This window comes from Sceloporus undulatus, chromosome 2 (genome assembly GCF_019175285.1).
Source record: "Sceloporus undulatus isolate JIND9_A2432 ecotype Alabama chromosome 2, SceUnd_v1.1, whole genome shotgun sequence".
NCBI lineage: Eukaryota > Metazoa > Chordata > Lepidosauria > Squamata > Phrynosomatidae > Sceloporus > Sceloporus undulatus.
Window position 1 is genome coordinate 283,240,068 of NC_056523.1, and position 20,566 is coordinate 283,260,633.

Consider the following 20,566-nt stretch of genomic DNA (forward strand, 5'->3'; position numbering starts at 1 on the left):
TCCCAAGGAGGCAAGCATGGTTCACTATCAGCCAGTGAGAAAATCAGTACATAAGCCCAATCAAGGCTCAAATCAAACAGTCAGGTTTAGCTGTAACGTATCTATGGTACAGTTCAGATTAACCACATGTGGAACTGAAAAAGAGGTATTACTACTGCCTCCCTCAACATCAGTACACTCTGTTATGTTTCATATAAAACTTACTTCATTGCTGTGGCATATATGGTCTGTTGGCAACCTGCTTTCCAAGGCTTTTTATTTCTGGACTGCCTTGACTGAACATTACACTTCACCTACTCTCTATTACATCTTACTAGCATGTCCCAAGAACAAGAAGCGAGTGAAGCATTCTTAAGAGCTTATTTATTCCTGACTCAGAAAGTAAAGAAATGTAGCAAGTTATGTCAACGAATTCTGTAACAGATCGCTTACAAACATACTACTAAACAACGTGTTAACAGTGTGTCCACACTCCCACAAAGGTATTATTCCCACGAAGCACATTAGTCAAAGGACAGAGAACAGAAACAGACAAAACAAAAATGGTCATTAGCACATAACCCAAACAACATAAAGCTGCCCATTAATATATGTTGAAAACGTCAGAATGAGAACATGCAAGTGAGCAAGCACATATTAAGTGACATATCAAACCATAATGTATTATATACAAAATTTAATAAATATATACCAAGGATTGTAAAACAAGACATTTACACAGGCCAATGGTTATTCCAGCTCAGACATCAGAAGGGCTGCCAGGCGCAGGAAAACCCAGAGAAGTGAAGACAAGCAGCCACCCAAAGGGAAGGTATTTTTACCATACATCAAAGGAGTCACAGACAGAATAGGCAAAGTGGTGAGGAAGCACAACCTTCAAATGGTTTACAAACCGAAGAAGAAAATCCAGCAAATGCTTCGCTCAGCCAAGGACCAGAGAGACCCTCTCACAGCTGCAGGAGTTTACAACATACCATGCAGCTGCGGACAAGTCTACATAGGGACCACCAAACGCAGTGTGCAAGCAAGAATCAAGGAACAGGAGAGACACTGCAGACTGGGCCAGCCAGAAAAATCAGCAGTAGCAGAATATGCCACAAACCATCCTGGGCACAAAATACTGTTTAACACGGAAGTTATGGACCGTGCCAACCACTACCATGTCAGGATGCACAGGAAAGCCATTGAAATCCACAAACACCTGGACAATTTCAAAAGAGGAAACCCTTAAACAAGGTTTGGCTACCAATCCTGAAAGATAGCAAGACAAAGACTCAACAAATGCAAATGAGAACTCTCCCAGCAGACAATGAGCACCATCAAGCAGACATTAATCCTCTTGTGCAGACCCTCCATCCTGAGACCTGCCATTAGCATCAAAAACAATATACATGCAAATTCACTCCTGCCTTTCCAGGTCACACATTACATATACCCAAGTCCTTTCCAGGCAAACATTCTCTGAAGATGCCAGCCACAGATGCTGGCGAAACGTCAGGAAGAAACTTTTCTGGAACGTGACCACATAGCCCGAAAACCCGACAAAAAACTATGGATGCCGGCCATGAAAGCCTTCGACTTTACTTACCAACTGTTATTAAGACCTGTTTCTGCATTTAGTAACTACTTTTTACCCAGAAACAGAAACCTACAGAAAGAACAATACTTGCAAACAAGTGCCAGCAACCTTTTACTGTTGAAATGTACTCTTGACTCATATAATACTGAGGTCAGTGCAATAAACTATGCCAAAGCTATGTATCCACATTCAGTACCTAAGTCACAAATCTATTTTGTGTTGACAAGTAGCATAGGTATACTTCAGCCTTAACATAAAAATGTTAAATATAGATTAATTCAAACTAAAATATTAGGCTAATTTAAATCAAATCTAAACCTGAACATATGTTTTCTTCCCCTCCATACTCTCTGCATGCTGCAGTAAGCAATACTCAAAACACCAGACTTTTCAGCTGAGGAATGGGCGTTTTTAGCTCTTGGTATTTTAGAGCATGTCTTCAGCATAACTCAGGATCACAATGCAACTCTCGCTTGTACTGTATCTATTTACAGGTACTGTTCATTGATTTCAGTTTTACATGCTCTCACAAAGTAAAATTAGAACTGAAGCATAAGGTAATTGTAGGATTTGTAGTTTTGTGAGATATTCAGCCTTCTCTATCAGAGAGCTCTGGTGCCACAACAAACTACAACTCCCAGAATTCCACAGCATTCAGCCATGATAGTTAAAGTGGTGTCAAACTGGATTATTTCTACTGTGTGGATGCAGCCCCATTGAAACTGTGCCGAAGTATTTGTTGCCACTACTATCAGCTCAGAGTCCAGGGACAGCACATAGTCAAAGAATACCTCAAATTACTGCACTGCAGGTAAAAATAGAAGTTAAAATCCATAGAAATATTAGAAAACAATAAAATACAGTAGGCCCTTGGATTCTGTTAGGGTTTGGTCCCAGGAACCTCCATGGATACTAATATCTGTTGGTGCTCACGTCACATTAAATACAATGGCACAGTGAAATAGCATCTCTTACATGAAATAGCAAAATCAAGGTTTGCTTCTTGGAATTTATAATTTTAAAAATGTTTTCAAGCCATGGATGGTTGAATCTGTGTACATGGAGGGTAGGTCAACTGTATGCAGAAGCAACTGAAAATAGTTTGTAGAAAATAAATCACTTTTGTTAAAATATTCTTTACAAAATACCACTTCCAAACTCAAAACAACTTACTCTTAAGTATGTTCAAAACTGCAACCATGTTAAATCCCACAGTGGAAGGGAAGGACAAACTGTGTCACAGGAGCAACTAACTCCAGAGCCCTACTGGGCACACATCAACATGGCAGAAGGTATTTGAAAGAGCAGTTTTTGGGAAGTTTTTGCCTTATATTGTGTTTTGTTAATCATCCTTTTTAAATTTTCCCTCTCACTAATTTTAGTGGAAAGGGAAACTAGTCTTATCAGTTGCAGGGTCAGCAAATTTTCTACCATGCTGAACTATGTCCAGAGCTATGTTCAAGAAAGAGGGGGTCCTTCTGGACCCAAAGTTTCTCATAATCCACCTAAACACACTATGTTTTGGCCCTCACCACTTCTCAGTTCACCAATCATGAAAAAGCAATGGTGGGTGCCTCCCCCCCACCCCACTCCCCCAGCACCTTGAAACACTCAAACCATGCTGGTAACTAGCCACCACAAAAACCTGGGCCTCAAGATTCAAAGATGAGTCAGGAGTATCCCCAAACTGTAAAGAGAGGTAGAGGACATGGGGGTCTTAGAGATGTCTCATTCACAAGGTCACTGTGAGTTGGACATGACTTGAGAGTATGTTACACAGTGAACCATTCATTTTTATATTTTACTGGTGCTTTTATTGTCAGCTGTTTTGATCTGTTTGGAGAAGTGGGATAAAATTATTACCATTATTATTATTATTATTATTATTATTATTATTATTATTATTATTATATCTTCAAGGGAAGTGTAACACCACCTAATAAAGGCTGAATCCCTATTCCCTGATCTCCCTTCCAACTGACCAAGGGCACCTCTATCTTGTCTGGAATAAGTTTCAATTTATTTGCCCTCATCTAGTCCATTACAGATGACAGACACTGGTTCAGAACTAGAACAGCCATCTTGGATTCCAGCGAGAAGACACAGTAGTTTTGTAAGTCATCTGCATATGGATGGCTAAGCACTCCAAAACTCTGGAAGACCTCTCCCAGCAGTTTCATGCATATTAAATAGCATGTCAGGTAAAATAGAACACTGAGGGATTCCACAAGTCAATGGCCAGGGGGTTGAACAGGAGTCCCCCAGGACCAGCTTCTGGGTTTGCCCCTCCAGGAAGGAATGGAACCTCTGTAAAAAGTACCCCTAAGTCACATCCCAGTGAGGCAACCTAGAAGGATACCATGATCAATGGTATCAAAAGCCGCTGAGAGGTCCAGTAGAACCAACAGGGACACACTCCCCGTCTAGTTCCCTATGTAGATCATCCACCAAGGCAACCAAAGCTGTCTCTGTCCCAAAGGCAGACCTGAAGTCAGATTGAAATGGATCTAGATAATCCATTTCACTCAGAAACTCCTAGAGTTGGGAAGCCAGCATACACTCCAATACCTTGCCCAAAAACAATTGGCTGGACAATGGCCGATAATTATCCATTTTAGAGGGATTCAGGGATGGTATTTTCAACAAAGACCTCAACTTCCTCCTTTAGGAAAGATGGAATGCTGCCTTGCTGTAGGATGACACTGATCACTCCCTTCACCCACTCAGTCAGTCTCCCTCTGGCCTGTTTGATAAGCCAGGAAGGGAAAGGGTTTAGCGCACATGGTGGTTTTCACCTCTCCAAGGATCCCGTCCATATCTTCAGACTACACAAATGTAAGGCGTTCCACTAATATTTGACAAACAGGTGCCAAGGTTACAATCACTGGCAGTATATCAATTATACCACCTACTGTATACGTTCATGAATAAGTCTACCAATATGAGTCAAAAAATTGTCTCCCCAAAAACTGACTTGATTTATCCAAAGGTCAATGTAAGAGTTGTACTTTAATTCATATACTGTATATGTAAAGCAGGCTTGCACAAAATATGGCTCACAGACAGTGTGCAGCCTGCCAAAGGATTTTGGGTAACCTGCAGGGATGTGGAATGACTTTAAAGCTCCTCCTCCACTTAGAATCATAGAATCAGAGTTTGAAGAGACCACAAGGGCCATCCAGTACAACCCCCTGCCAGGAAGGAAATCTCAATCAAAGCATACCCAACAGATGGGCATCCAGCCTGTGTTTAAAGACCCCCTAGGAAGGAGACTCCACCACACTCCTCCTAAGGATAGAGCCATAAAGAGGAAGAGAACAAGCAAGACACTCACCCTGCAAGGCTCTTCCACTGTCTTGATTTCTCCTGAGAAGGCTAGGTGGCAGAGGAGGAAGAGGGGCGAACACTCACCCCTCAAGGCTCCTCTGTCACTTGGTCTTCTCCCGAGTAGTAGTCTAGGCCTAGGAGGAGGACAGGAAAGGCTCCCTTGCTGTTCAGCTTTCTCCTGAGGAGAGGGCCAGGCATAGGAGCAGGAGGAGGAAATTAATATTAATTAGAATTAATTGATTATAATAGCAATTACTAATGATTATTAATGTATTATCAATTAATATTAATCATTGTATTAAATGAATGAGGTTCCATTAGTATACTGGAAACAGTGAGCTCTATTTCTTTTTCATCAGTTATTGGTAAAGCACTAGGAATGTTAAATTGTGTGCTGGGATCAATGATAGACTGGATGGAGGCCAAGTACAGTCAAGGAAAAATTGCTGGTCAGTAGTTTGTAGGGGCTTACAGGTATTGTTCAGCATGTTCCAGATGAAGCTGCATTATCTGAAGGATCGGGTTCATATTGTGGCAAGACGTTTAGATCTGGCCTTAATCCTGAGAGCTAAAAGGATTCCCAGTGATTGGGCAGCATATAAATAAATCCTATTATTATTATTATTAAAAGCATGTTTCACCAACAACCTAAAAGCACAAGTCATGGCTTGCTGATGAGCCATTTATATACACACTTCTGGGTATACAAAACCTGCTGGCCACATGTTAGTCATACTCTGGTAGCACAACATTCAGGCTATTGCAATGTCCTGTATGTAGGATAACCTCTAAAGCTGATTTGAAACTCAGGACAGTAACATAGCCACTATGTTTTACGGCCCATTCTCAAAGTTCCGCACCATCAGAAAACTATCTTTGGAATTCCCTTCCCACAGAGGTTTCGTTATCACCATCCCCATTCTGATTTTCATGCCAGGTAACTACCTTTTTATTTTCTAAATCTTTTATATATATTGAATTTGTATATTTATCCCACAAAAATAAGTTTATTGTATTTTACTGTACTATATAAAGATATATTTGTTAACTGGTAAATGTTTTGTTAATTGCTCTGACAAGTTTTGACTCGAGAGCAGCCAAAAGATTCATAAAATTATTTATCCATAAACAAAAACAAGCCACTGATGCAACATGCAGCATATCAAGACTAACACTGGTAAATTGTAGCAAAATATTAATAGAAGACATTGTTGGTACTGTATTCAACACCCCCTTCCCACACTTTATAAAAAAGAGCTTCTGGAAAAAAAGATATCACAGAAAGCTGAAAATTATGGGAAATCGCAGGGTTCCTGTGTTGTCTCTCTTTGCAAAGAAAACTCAAGACATAATTTTTTCTCTCTTAAGATGCACTTATAAGTCAATGTACTTAATGACCTTGATACGGATTATTTTAAGGATAGTGGCAAGAGCATCTATTGAAATTTATGCTCATTACAGCAATCGTGGTATTTAACTCTGGAAAGCTGTATAAGCCACCAACCTTTCTTCCAACTGTGAAGTTGAACATATGGCTGCAGTGGGTCCCTACAGATACTTGCCCCCTCTATAGTTCTGAGACTGGGAGGAAGGATGAGAGCGAGTTGCCAAAAGCATAGTCAAGGTGCCAGGACAATCTTAAAATACAAGGGCCAAACTATCAAGACCTCCATTCCAAATGTTATTGCTAGAGAGGAGGAAAAGCATGGTGGAGGCTTCTCCAAGCATTGTTCAGAAGCAAGTCACACTCTCACAGCCTCAGAGGATGGAAATGGCAACCCCCCTCTGAGGAAACTCGTCAAGAAAACCCCGTGACAGGGCCACCTTAGGATTGCCATACGTTGGAAACAACTTGAAGGCACACAAACAGCTGTTTTAATGTTTTATTGGTTTTAACTGTGCTGTTTTTAACTTTTGTTTTATGTGGCTAATATCTTTTTATCTTTTAACTTTTATAATCAGAGTTTTAGGTTTTGTTTTTTTTAATTATTGTAACCCGCCTTGAATCCCATTGAAAGGCGGGATATGAATCCTTGAAATAATAATAATAATAATAATAATAATAATAATAATAATAATAAAGAACTAACAGTCCTCTTATTGCACTTCAGAATGAAAGATGGGTCCTTGGTCCAAAAGATCTGCCAGGCCACAAGGAACAGTAGCAATACATTTTGTGAAAAGGGGGAATGGAGGAAGAAGGGCCCACCAAACAGAAAGCAGGATTCTGAATGCTTTTGACAGATGTGAAGCAGAGCCTCTCCAACCAGGACAACCAGAGGTCCTCACCACAAAAGAGGACAAGGCACCACAAAATGTAGGACAGCCAAGAACCAACATGGGGACATGAGCGAACAAAAGATTTTAAAAAACAGTCATATAAATATAAACCCATGTTTCTTAGTCATGCTCAAAATGGAGGACCTGTTGAGATTCCTCCTGGAGGAGGACATCTGGCTGCCCTACACTCTTTTTTTTTCCCAATGAGGATGGATGGAGCAAGCTTGTTTTCTGCTGCTCCAGAGAATAGAACACAGAGCAATGGATGCAAGCTCCAGGAAAAGAGAGTCCACCCAAACATTAGGAGGAACTTCCTGACAGTAAGGGCTGTTCAACAGTGGAACACACTCCTTCCTCGGAGTGTAGTGGAGTCTCCTTCCTTGGATGTCTTTAAACAGAGGCTAGATGGCCATCTGTCGGGGATGCTTTGATTGAGAGTTCCTGCATGGCAGAATGGGGGTGGACTGGTGGTCTTGTGATCTCTTCCAACTCTAAGAGTCTAGCAGTAGAGCATACGAACTGAATTCAAAACAACCAAGTCCTCAGCTTCATCCTCTGACATCTCCAGTTCAAAGGTAGCAGATGAGTTCCTGCATGGCAGAAGGGGGCTGGACTGGATGGCCCTTGCGGTGGTGGTGACTCTTCCGACTCTATAATTCTTTGACCTAGGCAGTTGTTTTTTATTGAAACAGAAGGGAAGTAAGTGGTGGTGGGCCCCCCTTAAAAGGCCAGTTTTCCTGGGCAGCAAGGAAGTAGGCAGGAGCTTCCCCAACCGAGTTGGTTCCCAATGGGGGGTGGCTGGAGCAGAGGCAGGGCAAAGAAACTTCCAGGAGTTGCCCAGAGTTTGCCAAAGGGATATACAGTATAGAGTCACAGAACCATAGAGATACATAGTGTATCTATCTATCTATCTATCCACCTTGAGTCCCTATTTTGGGAGAAAGACGGGATAGAAGAAAATAAAATAATAATAATAACAACACACACACACACATATACTCTTCACACACACATATACATATATATATGTGTGTGCATATTTCAGACACATTCTTCACACATACACATATATATATATCCTCTTCACGCAAACATGCATGTGCACACATACTCTTTGCACACTCGCACTTATTTATATATACATATGCACACGTACTCTTCAGACACAAACCCAAATAAATGTGTGTGTGTATATACACATACACACACATCATCTTCACACAGATATATATAATATATACATATACATGCGTGCACACACATACTCTTCAGACACACATATTTATATACACACTTGTCACAAATATTTATATATACATATAGACACCTACTCTTCACAGATATATATATATATATATATATTACACATATGCATATACACACACGAATAGACACATATACTGTAAACACACACATATTTATATACACACTCTTCACAGATATGCGCACATGTACTCTTCACACACACACACACACACGCTCTTCTCACCCCCCCCCCATATATACACATGGATAGAGTATACACGGAGAGAGGGAGGGAGGGAGGGCGAGGCGTCGCTCCCAGGCGCGTTCCCCGGAGGGCGCGTGACGGAGGAGGAGGAGGAGGCGGAGAGGGGCGCGTATGTGAAGCGGGGCCCTGACTCACTGGTTTGTGGGGGGCGCGTTGAGCGGGATGGCCACCTCCTCCTCCTCGTACTCGGGCCCGTCCAGAGAGTCGCCTTCGTCCACCGTGCTCAGGCCCCCGGCCGGAAGAGGCGGCTGAGGCGGCGGGGGCAGCGGGGGGAAGCCCCCGGAGGCGGCGGCGACGGCAGCTGTGGCGGCGCCTCGTCCTTCGCCTCCGCCCTCGGGAAGCGGGGCCTTGGGCGTCTCCGGAGGGGGAGGCCTCCCCAGCGAAGGAGAAGGGCTCAAGCCGCAGGTGGAGGAGGCAGCCGCTGGAGGGCCTCCGCCGCCGCCATGTCCGCCAGGCTCCCCAGAGCCGCCCTCTTCGCCCCCGGCCTCGGCCGCCGCCGCCATCATGCTGCTCCGGCTACGGCTCCCTTCGCGTCGCCCCGCCCCTCACTGCGCAGCGCGTGCCCGGTGGGCGGAGCCAAGAAAGAGGGAGGAGGAGGAGCACAGAGAGAGGGGGGGAATTCATGAACGACGGTTGGGCCTCAACGGCCGCTGCGGGGGAGGAGCCATGGTGGGGAGTCTCCGCCCCCCAGTGAATGGGAACAATGGGGAAGCCGAGGAAGGCCACGCCCACCCGAGTCAGGGGCGGTGGCTGCTTCAGCTGCGGAGGTGACACGCCGTCAGTGGGAGGAGCCTGTGGCATCTTCCCACTTTCTGTGGAGGACACAGATTTCGTCCTTTCTGCGCATGCGCCTCTAGGCTTCGGAGGAGGGGGCGTTGGCTCTGCCAGCCCTAGGCTGTTCCGTCTAAATGACGCCCCCCCCCTCCTCTGGCCTGAGAGGGCTTCTCTGTTCAGGCAGAAATTAAGTACGCTGCAAAGACCGCTCGCCACTGTTCTTTCAGGCGGAGGGCACCTGTGCCTTCTTCCCGTCCCTCCGCTCCACCAGGATTATGTCACAACCCACTCTAAACCTCAAAGGTCCAGTAGCTGCTGCTGTTTAAAAAAGCTCTGGCCGGGTGGGATTTGGAACAAGAAATAGAAATCCATTTATTTGGAAATAGAATTATGCGAAGTAATAATAATAATAATAATAATTTGTTTTATTTATGTACCGCTATTCCAAAGATCATAGCACTGAACAGCAAGTAAGCTAATTAAGTAAGTATCAATGACTGAAGTTGTTCTATAGTTTTGCGCTCTTTTATTCTTAGACGGAGCAGTGGCTTAGATTCATAGAAACCAGCTGTTTCTTGGTTACTGGTATCCTCCTTTCCCCATATACTCTCTATCCACCCCAGGACTTCCCTGTCCCTCTTTGGGCAACTCTTATGCCTAACAGCCACCAAGGTGATTGTGCTCCACAGGATAATACATAGCCGCAGCCCTCTTCCAGAGTTCAGTTATCTCTCCAGTCTCTCAGTTTCAGACTCTAATGATATCACTGTCCCTCACTGGACATAACAGACCCTTCTTGGCCTCAAACCAAAACCCTAACTTGGAATATCTGTCAGGTCATAAGCCCCTCACGCTGGACTTATACCTCAGTCCCCCTGGAACTCACAAAGCTGCATCCACCCACTGGACCCAACAGAACCCCGTCTGAAGCTCTTAACTGCCACAACGGAACTGTCAGTCTTTCCCTGCCAGCATCTCATTGGACGAGGGCAGCTGACTCGTGATTGGCTGCCGCTGTTGCTGGGCTAATCCATCTTTTTTCCACACACTCATTCCTCCATGTTTGCAGATTTGATTAATGTGTCCTCTCTAGGAATCTCTAGGTCCTCCTCCAGTGCAACTTTATTGTCAGCTTTAACCAAAAGTCGCACTGAAGGACCTAGAGATTCCTAGAGAGGACACTCCACTAGGCCTTTGTAGCTCCTCCAGGGCAGTTCTGTGGTAGTGTCTGTCGGACATTGACCACAGAGTTGCCCTGGAGGACCTAGAGATTCCTAGAGGGGTGTGTCCTCTCAGATACAAACATCGTGTTTTCGTTATTTGCAGTTTTCCCATATTCACAGGAGTCTTGTTGGAAAATGTATGCATTGCATTCTCCTTTCCCTCCTTAGATAGACAGGGACTTCCCTCTCATCTATCCCATTCTATCTAAACATGTAACTCTGGTCACTCACTCTTGGAGGCTGTTTAACAGACTCTCTCTCAAGACTCTAAACAGTCTCTTCTCAGTCTTAGTCAGAATAACCGTCTCCTCTGAGGAGTTTATCAGACAAGGGAAATTGGAAGTATAATCCAATGGCAATCCAAACGCAATCATGGGCTTTAACGTTATTGTGTGATAGACTACCACACACTATTTCAGGCAATGGAAAATCAGTCCGAACACAATCATGGGTTTCACGTTATTGTGTGAAAGGTGATCACACACAAATTTGGGCAATGGCATGCTATTTTCAGGCAATGGGAAGTCAGTTTGAACGCAGTTTGAATTCATGTAAATTCACTGAACTAGCGAATTCACGCAAATGCATTCTGGCCCCACTTTCTTTTCATTCGAAATTAAGAGAAATTCCTCCCGTGTGATAAACTCCTTTGTGAGGTTAAAGAAAGTGAGATCCCACCTGTATACCCAGATCATCATCATTAGGATAGGATTTAGGTTGTTACATATTTATTTATTAAAATTATTATCATTTGTTTTTAAACTACAAACTGCATATTTGTTGTTTTTTTGGAGTAAGTATATTCTTTAGGAAGGTAGACTTAGAATAAATAGTCTGACCCACACTTTTGCTGTCCTGCTAATGAAAGCTGAACTCTAACAAGTTTAACTTTCATACTTGCAAATTTTTGTTTCCCTTTAAAGGGAAAACTCAAATTGTACCCCACAGTACTTGTGTCTTTATCGCCAATAGAAATCAAACATATCACCCTGCAGTTGTTGCAGACATTTCAAAATATGGTTTATGCTCATTGCTACTTGAAAGTTTTTGCAGTTACTAGACTTGCTAGAGAAAGGTGGAGGGAGTCTATGAGAAAGGGCCGAGTAGACTTGCAGAGGCCAAAGGCCTTGGCACCAAAAAGGTTTTTTTAAAACTCCCAATATAGAGACAAATCCATATTTATTCATATATGCTTACATATTTACATATTTTTGTGTTTGTGTATTTGTGTGTGTCAGCCAGTGTAGTACGCATGCATGAAGATGAAAGACAGATGTCAGGCAAATTAAACGCAAAATGTATTGACACCGGCAAGTGTGTGATTAACACTGGCAATTCACTGAACTGTGGCTGATAACAGGAATACTCTGGCACTAGGCGAGCAAACTGACACTTGTAGTGGGAAAAGAAACAGGACTGTACTGCCTGGACCCAGCTGGTCCTGAATGCAGGATGCCCTGCTTTTTTAAGCAGGACCTAGGAGAGTGGGGGGGGGGGGGGGGTGTTTGTGTTAAAATCCACACACCTGCCACAAGCCTTTGAAGCAGCAGAAACATTCTACAAGCCATAGCATTTTGTTTCAAAGCATGCCAAAAAGCACACTCCGGAGAAAGCACCAAGCACCACCAATACTTCTGCAGAGAAGAGAGCTTTTCCATCATCCACTCCTGTTGCCTTCATTCTCCAAGAGTTGCTGCCTGCCTGCTTCCTCCTCCTCAGTTGAGCTATCTAGATACTTGCAGAAGCAGCCTTCTCTACGACTGAGACAGCAATGGGTGAACATCACCTGCTCCCTTGCATAAAGGGGATATAAAGAGCTGCTTGAGTGGCTTCAGGGGATCAGCAAATTCTGCCCTTCCAAGTGTTTTGGACTTTGTTTCCCAGAATCCCAAACCTTTGTCCAAGATAGCTGAGGCTTCTGGCAACTGAAATCAAAAAACATATCCATAAATAGGGATTCAGCCTATGCTGAATAAGGTTACACTCCCCTTGAAATCTCAATTTAACAGCTTGAGTTTGCTCCTGGATTTGGATCAGAGCCTGAAAAGATGAAAATACAGTCCGCCGTTGGCTTACACGGGATCCATTCCTGACCCCCCGTGTAAGCCAAATACTATGCATGCTGAAGCCCCATTCAAGTGAATGGGGCTCGTGCATGCGGTGGTGCGGTGGCACACACCTTGGGCATGTGCCCCATTCATTCGAATGGAATGCACCACCCCTTGCACCCCATGCAGCTTTCAGCATATGCTGAAAGCTGCAGATAGCGTGCCCGCATATGACACGGGCTGTACTATTAAGTACCAAAGTTCATGTTTGTGAATATAGCCCAGAGCTTCCTTTCTATAGTCAAATTAAGTATTCAAGATACACAATAAACATTTTCAAAGTTATAACATATTCCCCTAGAACAACACGTCTTAAATAGAGAATAGGCTGGCCCAGCTCCATCTTGGCTAGCCTGAAGAAAGAGGCTCCTCCCTCCTTAACTGTCATCTTCCGGCCTGTGAAGGAGAGAATAGGCTGGCCCAGTTCCACCAGGGCTAGCCTGAAGAAGAAGACCCCTCCCTCTGGTCCATCTGCCTTGGTCCAGGCCTCGGAGGGAGAGAAGAATGCTGGACCTGATCCCCTCCATCCTCACCATTCCCTTCTCCTTTTGTGTCATGTCTTTTTAGATTGTAAGCTTGAGGGCAGGGAACCGTCTATTATCCCCTCTGTTGTAAGCTACCCGGATTCCCAGTGATTGGGTGGCATATAAATAAATCCTATTATTATTGGTGTTGTTATTGTTATTGTTATTATTAAGCTATCTAATGTGAGGAACTGGTAGGCTTTTCTATTGTACATACCAGGGACCATCACCTGTATCTGTGTTCATTGACTACAACTGCTACTTTCTTTCCTGGAAACTTTCCAGAGACCAGCAGCCAACAGCTAACATACCATGGATCACAAGTTTCTATAGTGTAAGACAACTATTATGTATAATACTGCAAATTGTTCCTCATCAGTAAAGCTCTAAACACTTTGAACGTTAGCCCATAGCTCTACAATGCACAGGTATGAAACACTCATCTATCTATAGTATATATATTATATATATATACTATATATTACACTCGTCCCTCCACATTCACTGGGCATAGGGGCAAAGGTGCTCCAGTGCAACTCTGTAGTCAACATCTGCCAGACATTGACCATAGAATTGTGCTGGAGGAGCTACAAATGTGTTCTCTCTAGGAATCTTGGGTGTTTCAATGCGCCTTTTGGTTAAAGTTGACTATAGAGTTGCTCTGGAGGACCTAGATATTCCTAGAGAGAACATATTAATAAAAACCATGAATAATAAAATCTGCAAAAGTCACACATGTGGAGGGACAAGTATATATAGTATACTATGTATACAGAAAGAGAATTGTCAAAGTATATTTCTCATATCCTTTTGGTATGTGTTATTGTGTACCTTCAAGTTGTTTCCGATTGATGGTGACCCGAAGATGCCCCTTTCATAGGACTTTCTTGGCAAGATTTGTTCAGAGGAGGATTGCCTTTGCTTTCCTTTTTATCCAGCCTCTGCAAAATAGAAAAAGTCTGTTTGCTAATGTGTTTCAACACAGTACTTAGTGGTATAAAATAAAATTAGACATAGTAGTAGGTCCAAAACACACTGCAGAAATAATCCAGTTGGAGACCACTTTAACTGTCCTGGCTCAGTGCTAGGTATTCCGGGGAATTGTAGTTTGTTGTGGCACCAGAGCTCTCTAACAGAGAAGGCTATTAAGAGTAGTTTTGAACTGTTTTAATACTGTAGTTCCATTTTAATGTTCACTTTTTGTATGTTTTTAGTTGTTTTGTTCTCTTTAAATTGTATACTGCTTTTGTATCCTGCAAATAAATATAATTAACAATGCTCTACATATTAATACTACTAATAATAATACTTTATTGAAGAAGCTCAGCACAATATACTAAAAGTGTTCTTTCTTTTCTGCTCCCTGTGGTATCATAGGCATTGTTTGACCTAGATAGTGTTAGATTTTATGACAGATGCCAGGATTGATTAGTTTGTGCCCTGCTTAGTCAGCAAAGTCACTCTCAGTTTACAAGAGCAAAACTGGATTTTGAAGGAGAGGCATTCAGCTGAATAAAACACGTAAGATGATAAACTGCAAGTTAATTTAGTATTATGATTGCATTGCAATAATCACACAACAGAAAATAGCTTTTAGTATGCTTTTTCACTGCCATATTAGATTCGTTATCAAAAGAATATTAAGAGACCCATCTTCATCTATCTCCATTTAAGTCTAATGGGGACAAGCATATTTTATTCTCATGTTTCTTTGGGGCAGATGTATAATCACTTTAGCAAATTTTCATTGTTGAGGGTGATATATGTAGACTAATACAATGTCTATCATCACTTTCAAGTATTTTCTTTTCTTAGAGCAGTTGAAAAGAATTTAGAAAAACTGTATATATTGTAGTTTTTATCCAACAGCTGAAACGGTTCTTCTTTTAATTGTTTGAAATGCAATTATTATTACTTTATTTTCTTATTTCTAAGAGAGGGTAAACAATGCAAAACAGTATAAGCAATAGCTTAGAGAGTTCAAAAAGAGGAAGAGGAGAGGAGAGTCTGTAAATTGTGATTTTTAAATGATTATTAGGATGTGTGAACATGGCTGCACAGGTATATAACTATTACAGCAGTGGCACAAAGCGTACAACCCTTCAGATATTTTGGCCAACAGCCCTCATCAGGCCCACCTTGACTCAAAAGAGTTTAATGGTATCTTTAAATGTTATAGTTGAAAAGTTTTTAGCTATGCTTCTTTTAATTGTCATAAATCATCTTACAGGCTGGGGAAAAAGTGAGATGATGATGATGATGATATCTGTATCCAGAGGGCCAAAACTTTCCCACTATCATTGAAACTCTTATCAGAAAAAGTCAATGCAATTGCTGTATTCGCTCTATGTATTCGTTGCCCTTGAGCAATGCAATTATATTATGCATTATACCAAGAAAGGTTTTTGAAATAATTTGGAAGATTGCATTTGGATATAAACAGAAAATTCTCAAGTTGCCAGCTTCTGCTCCTTTTTTATTACTGCACATGTAATATGTTTATACATATGTGCTTTACAGTACTTGTATATGTGCTTTACAGTACTTGTATGCCCAATATCCTCCCAGAGCTGCATTTAGAATGTGTAGAATATCTTTGTCGCCTGTTAAGCCATGCCTTGATCTTTTAATACTATAACAATGCAGATTTACAAAGAGAAATTCTTTGCCTTTAGGCTCCCCCCCCTTTAGTTTTGTGTAAAATATTAATGCTCATGCCATTATACTTAATCATACCCTCACAGTACCATTAAACTTTTAAAGCACTGAACATGTATGAGATCTTATTAATTATGTTACAGTTATGTTGCGAGCTATTTACTGTTCTCTAGAGATCCAGAATGATTGTTGTCACATGATCTCCCATATATAATGCATAGTATATGAACAGTTAATCAGGTGGCGCAATAATACAGGATAACAAGGAATGAATTCTTCATGAGAAGTTATTTTAAGAAGCAATATGTCACAGCCTTCTAAATCAGTCTGGGTTGTACAGGCTGAGCAATAGAGAAGCAGGAGTGTATAATTAAAAATGTTATTAACATCTCAGTGTATAAAGAAAATATTGTGCAGTATGCTTATACTGCTGGACTGCCAGAGTTTAAAAAGTTAAAATGAAATGGCTTCCTGAAAGTTACAACTAACGTGTGCATTGTCTGTCATAGCATACACAAGACAACTTTGTGACCAGCACCCAAATCGTTCAACCCATCCTAGTTTTCTCTAACACCATTTTCCTCATCTTGAAGCCATCCATGTGTATTGGGTTACAACTCCCATCATCCCCAAAGCATGCTTGCTGGAGTTGACATTTGACAAAACTTGATACATTTGGAGAATACCAGGTTTAGGAAGGCTCTTCTGAAAAGCCACAGATGACATTTGAAAATAAGAAGAATTCCAAACACAATTTGGGATATTGTATAGAGCTTTGTGGTTCAAGGAAAAAAAAGTCTTTAAAAGCCAATCTACCTTTTCCACAACTGCTGCAATTGAAAAGGAATTGTTCTTATAACAGTCAATTCATCACAGATGCTAATCAGTTTTTGGAGGATTTGTTTCCTAGGGATTATCCAAAGAAGGTCTTACAGCAATAGTTTATCAGAGTCTTCATTGTGGAAAGACAACAGCGGGTTTGACCTAAAAGCGATATCAAACATGATTGCATTTTTGAACTATTACATTTGACCCATTGGCAGATAAGACTGAAATAAGAATTAATAGACATGGGCACATTGTAAATCAATCAGATAATAGGATGTACATTTCCTCCAGTCATTGGGTTTAGAACACCCATTAACCTTAAATTCACCTCAAATTCATCTTGATTTTGATCAAGTACTGTTCCTTTAAGGAGAGAAGCATTTGGTCATTCAGGTTAGGAACTATCATCCCATGCAGTCTCAATGAAAAATTAAATCTCACCTACTTGTGAGATCCTCTGCCAAACCATCTCAATCCTTGGGCTATTTAAGTTCCCTTTCGTCATTGTACCAAACATAGTGTTTTAAGCATGCCTCTGTGTTTGAAAATATGCAACCAAACAGTAATGTTTGTTGTTATATAAATTAGCCCTTTTTTAACAATATTGTTAAATTTATTATATTAGATACTTGTTCATACAATGTCAGTGAGTGAAGTTTAGGTACAATTAACTTCTTCAGTTGTTGATATGCAATGTCTTGATATTGTTGGGTAAGTCATATTGTTTCGGTTACAAAAATCTACTTATTTATGAAAGTTTACAATTGAGCAAAAACATGCCAGATGGAAATTTAAAGTTACAAGCAACTAACACCAGACAGGAGTGAATGTTACCTGTTATTGTAACCTAAACACCTTCTGGATTGAGTGTTTTTGGAAGCTAATGCTTACATTGGTGCAGCAGGTTAAGAGAATCAACTTTCCTTGTGAACAATAGCTGCTGTTTGGATAAAATCAAGTACAAAACTTTGCAAAATGAATGTAATCGCCTTGAGAACTGTGGGGACAATTATCACCAACCAGCCTCCAGGTCCTTCTTTCAAGAAGGGCTGAAAATTACACAGACCAAAATGGTTTGGGGTTTGGTGTTGTTTGTTTTGTTTGGGGGGTTGTGAAACAAAAATGGGGGGTTTGGTTTGGTGTGTGGTGTGGGTTGGGGTGGGTTGGGTGGGTGGTTTTTGTTTTTGGGTTTTTGTGGTTTGTTGGGTGGTGTGTTTTGGGGTGTTTTTTGGTTGTGTTTGGTGTTTTGTTTTGGGGTGGGGTGGGTGTTTGTGTTGGTTTGTTGTTTGGTTGGTTTGGTTTGTTTTGGTTGGTTGGGGTGTGTGTGTGTTGTTGGTGGTTTGGTGGTTGTTGTTTTTTGTGTTGTTTGGGTGGGGTTTTTTTGGTGGGTTGTTGGGGTTGGGTTTTTGGTGGGGGTGGGTGGGGGTGGTTGTGGGGTGTTGGTTGGGTTTCCCACCCAAACACAACACCACACCCACCCCCAAACAACCCCAACACCAAACCCCAAACCCAACCACCACAAACAAAAAAAACAAACCCCCAACAACACAAACCACAACCCCCAAACCCCAAACCCACCAACCCAACAACAACAAAACACCCACCACCCAACCCAAACAACCCCCCACCACACACCCAAAACACAACAACACACCCACACCAAACCAACCCACACAAAACACACAAAACACCTCCCCCAACCACCCACAAACCCCCCCCACAAACCACCAACACACCAACCCCCAAAAACAAACCCACCAAAACCCCAAACCCCACCACCAACCAACACACCCAACAACACCCCCCAAAAACAACCCACCAAACACCAAAAACACCCAAAACCCCACCCGGCACCACCCAAACACCCAACCAAAACAACCACAACCAACCCAACCACACACACAAACCACCCACCCAAAACCCCACAACCACAAACAACCCCAAACACCACAACCACCACACACAACAACCACAAAAAAACCACACCAAACCCCACCACAAAACAACAACCGCCCCCCCCACAACCAAACCCCAAACCAAAACAAACAACCCAACACAACCACCCCAACACAACAAAAACCCCACACAAACACCACCAACACCAAACCAAACCCAAACCCAACACAAACCCAACCAAAAAACGCAGACAAAAAGAAGAAAGGCCGAGAAACGGGGACAAAATCACCAACCACCCTCACAACCTTCACAGAAGGTGACAAGTTACACAGACCAATATGTTCCTTTTCTACTGTAGTGACTTTGCCCATTAAGACATTAGAAAATTTTGTTCAATGCTTTTCCAGTCTACGGTTTTCTAAGGCATGCCTTTGTTGATTAGTGATAATATGTGAATGTAAGCTTTTGTGTTGAGCATAAAAATATACAACATAGGACAGTCTTTACTGTGCCTATAATCCTTTAAAATAATATTTTATAAGATCCATATACAGTCATAACTTACTAGTTTTCTAGGCCAAGTTTGTTAGGTGTTCTACCACATTGTACTCATAGAAGAGTCAGGTGTTTATCACCTATGCTCTTAAAGAGGTACTATTCCAGGGTGACTTCCTCTAGCAGCCTCCGGTTGCATGCTGGATGGGCAGTTTTAGGAGCTGAACTTCTCTGCCTGAGAATTCTAATACCCCACCCCTCCTTAAAACTGCCAATCCCAGCATGCAACAGGAGGCAGCTAGAGGAGTCACACTGGAATAGTACCTCTTTAAGAGCTCCGTCTGATAAACACCTAGGATCCCAGACATAAGAGGGAGCTTTTAATTACCCCCCCCCCCTTATAATTGCCATTTCACAAAACTGTACAGATGCATGTGTTACATATCTTCTGCAGGTTTAGGTGAAAATAGATTCCAAAGAGGAGGAAAGGTTAATAATGGGCCTGAACAGACAGGCCAAAATAAAGCTGCTTTGGGTCACTTTGGAGGTATGCTGCTAAATGACACACTCATCTGAAAAGGCCAGAAGCTGCGCCGAAGCTGCACTCCAGTCTTTAGGACTAGCGTGGCATTGGCACGGCTTCTGGCCTCTTAGGACACATGCATCATTTAAACAGCATACCTCCAAAGTGACCTGAAGAAGCTGTTTTGGCCTGTCTGTTTGAACCCAATGAAACACAAAGTGTATATTATCTTGGCATGCAGGCAAAAGGACACTGTACTTTTGAATGCCAACAGTGTGGCAGCTGTGGTAGACCTTAACAAATTTACTTAAAAATAAACAGAAAATGAAAAGGCTTAAATGGACATATTCCAAGAAAACAGACTAACTGGTAGATAGTGTATGTTTGCTACAGAGGGGCTGTGAGAGAGATAAATCAGAGCATTAACAGAAAATAAAGAGAAGTGGAAACACTATACTTTGTGCAAAACTCTTGCTTTCTATAACTGTGTGCATTTCTATGCATGCATATGTAATGGTATCTGAAAGACACATTGTTTTTTTGCTGTCCAACAGTACATAGTTGTTATTCACAGCCCATCTATCTTTCATTTGAAATCTGATCCGGTGTTTCTGCACGTAATATAATTTCTGGCAGGCAATTTGATTAGAAAGGAATAGATTAAAATTTTGAGATTTACCATCAGCAAAAATGTGAGTTCTGACATTGGCTTTCTAGTTTTACTTATCTATTCAACAAAAAATACTTGTTCTGCATTTGGGGATTTAAGTCTTTTTCTGGCCAGCCCTATATATCAGTTCCTATTTCCCACTGAGAGTGGGTCCCATATCTCCCACCCCCA

General features: G+C 41.9%; 1 protein-coding gene across 8 annotated transcripts in view; it reads right to left on the bottom strand.

The window, feature by feature from the left end:
- Positions 1 to 9,233, bottom strand: part of RASA1 (RAS p21 protein activator 1) — a 108,886-nt gene extending 99,653 nt beyond the window's left edge. For all 8 annotated transcript variants that reach the window (XR_006101960.1, XR_006101959.1, XM_042449659.1 and 5 more), the window contains exon 1: positions 8,832 to 9,233. Coding sequence is in view for 6 of the 8 variants with exons in the window: in XM_042449659.1 (XP_042305593.1) it covers positions 8,832 to 9,202 (371 nt within the window). In the remaining 2 variants the exon portion in view is untranslated. The remainder of the gene's footprint in view (positions 1 to 8,831) is intronic.
- Between the last annotated feature and the right edge of the window lie 11,333 nt (positions 9,234 to 20,566).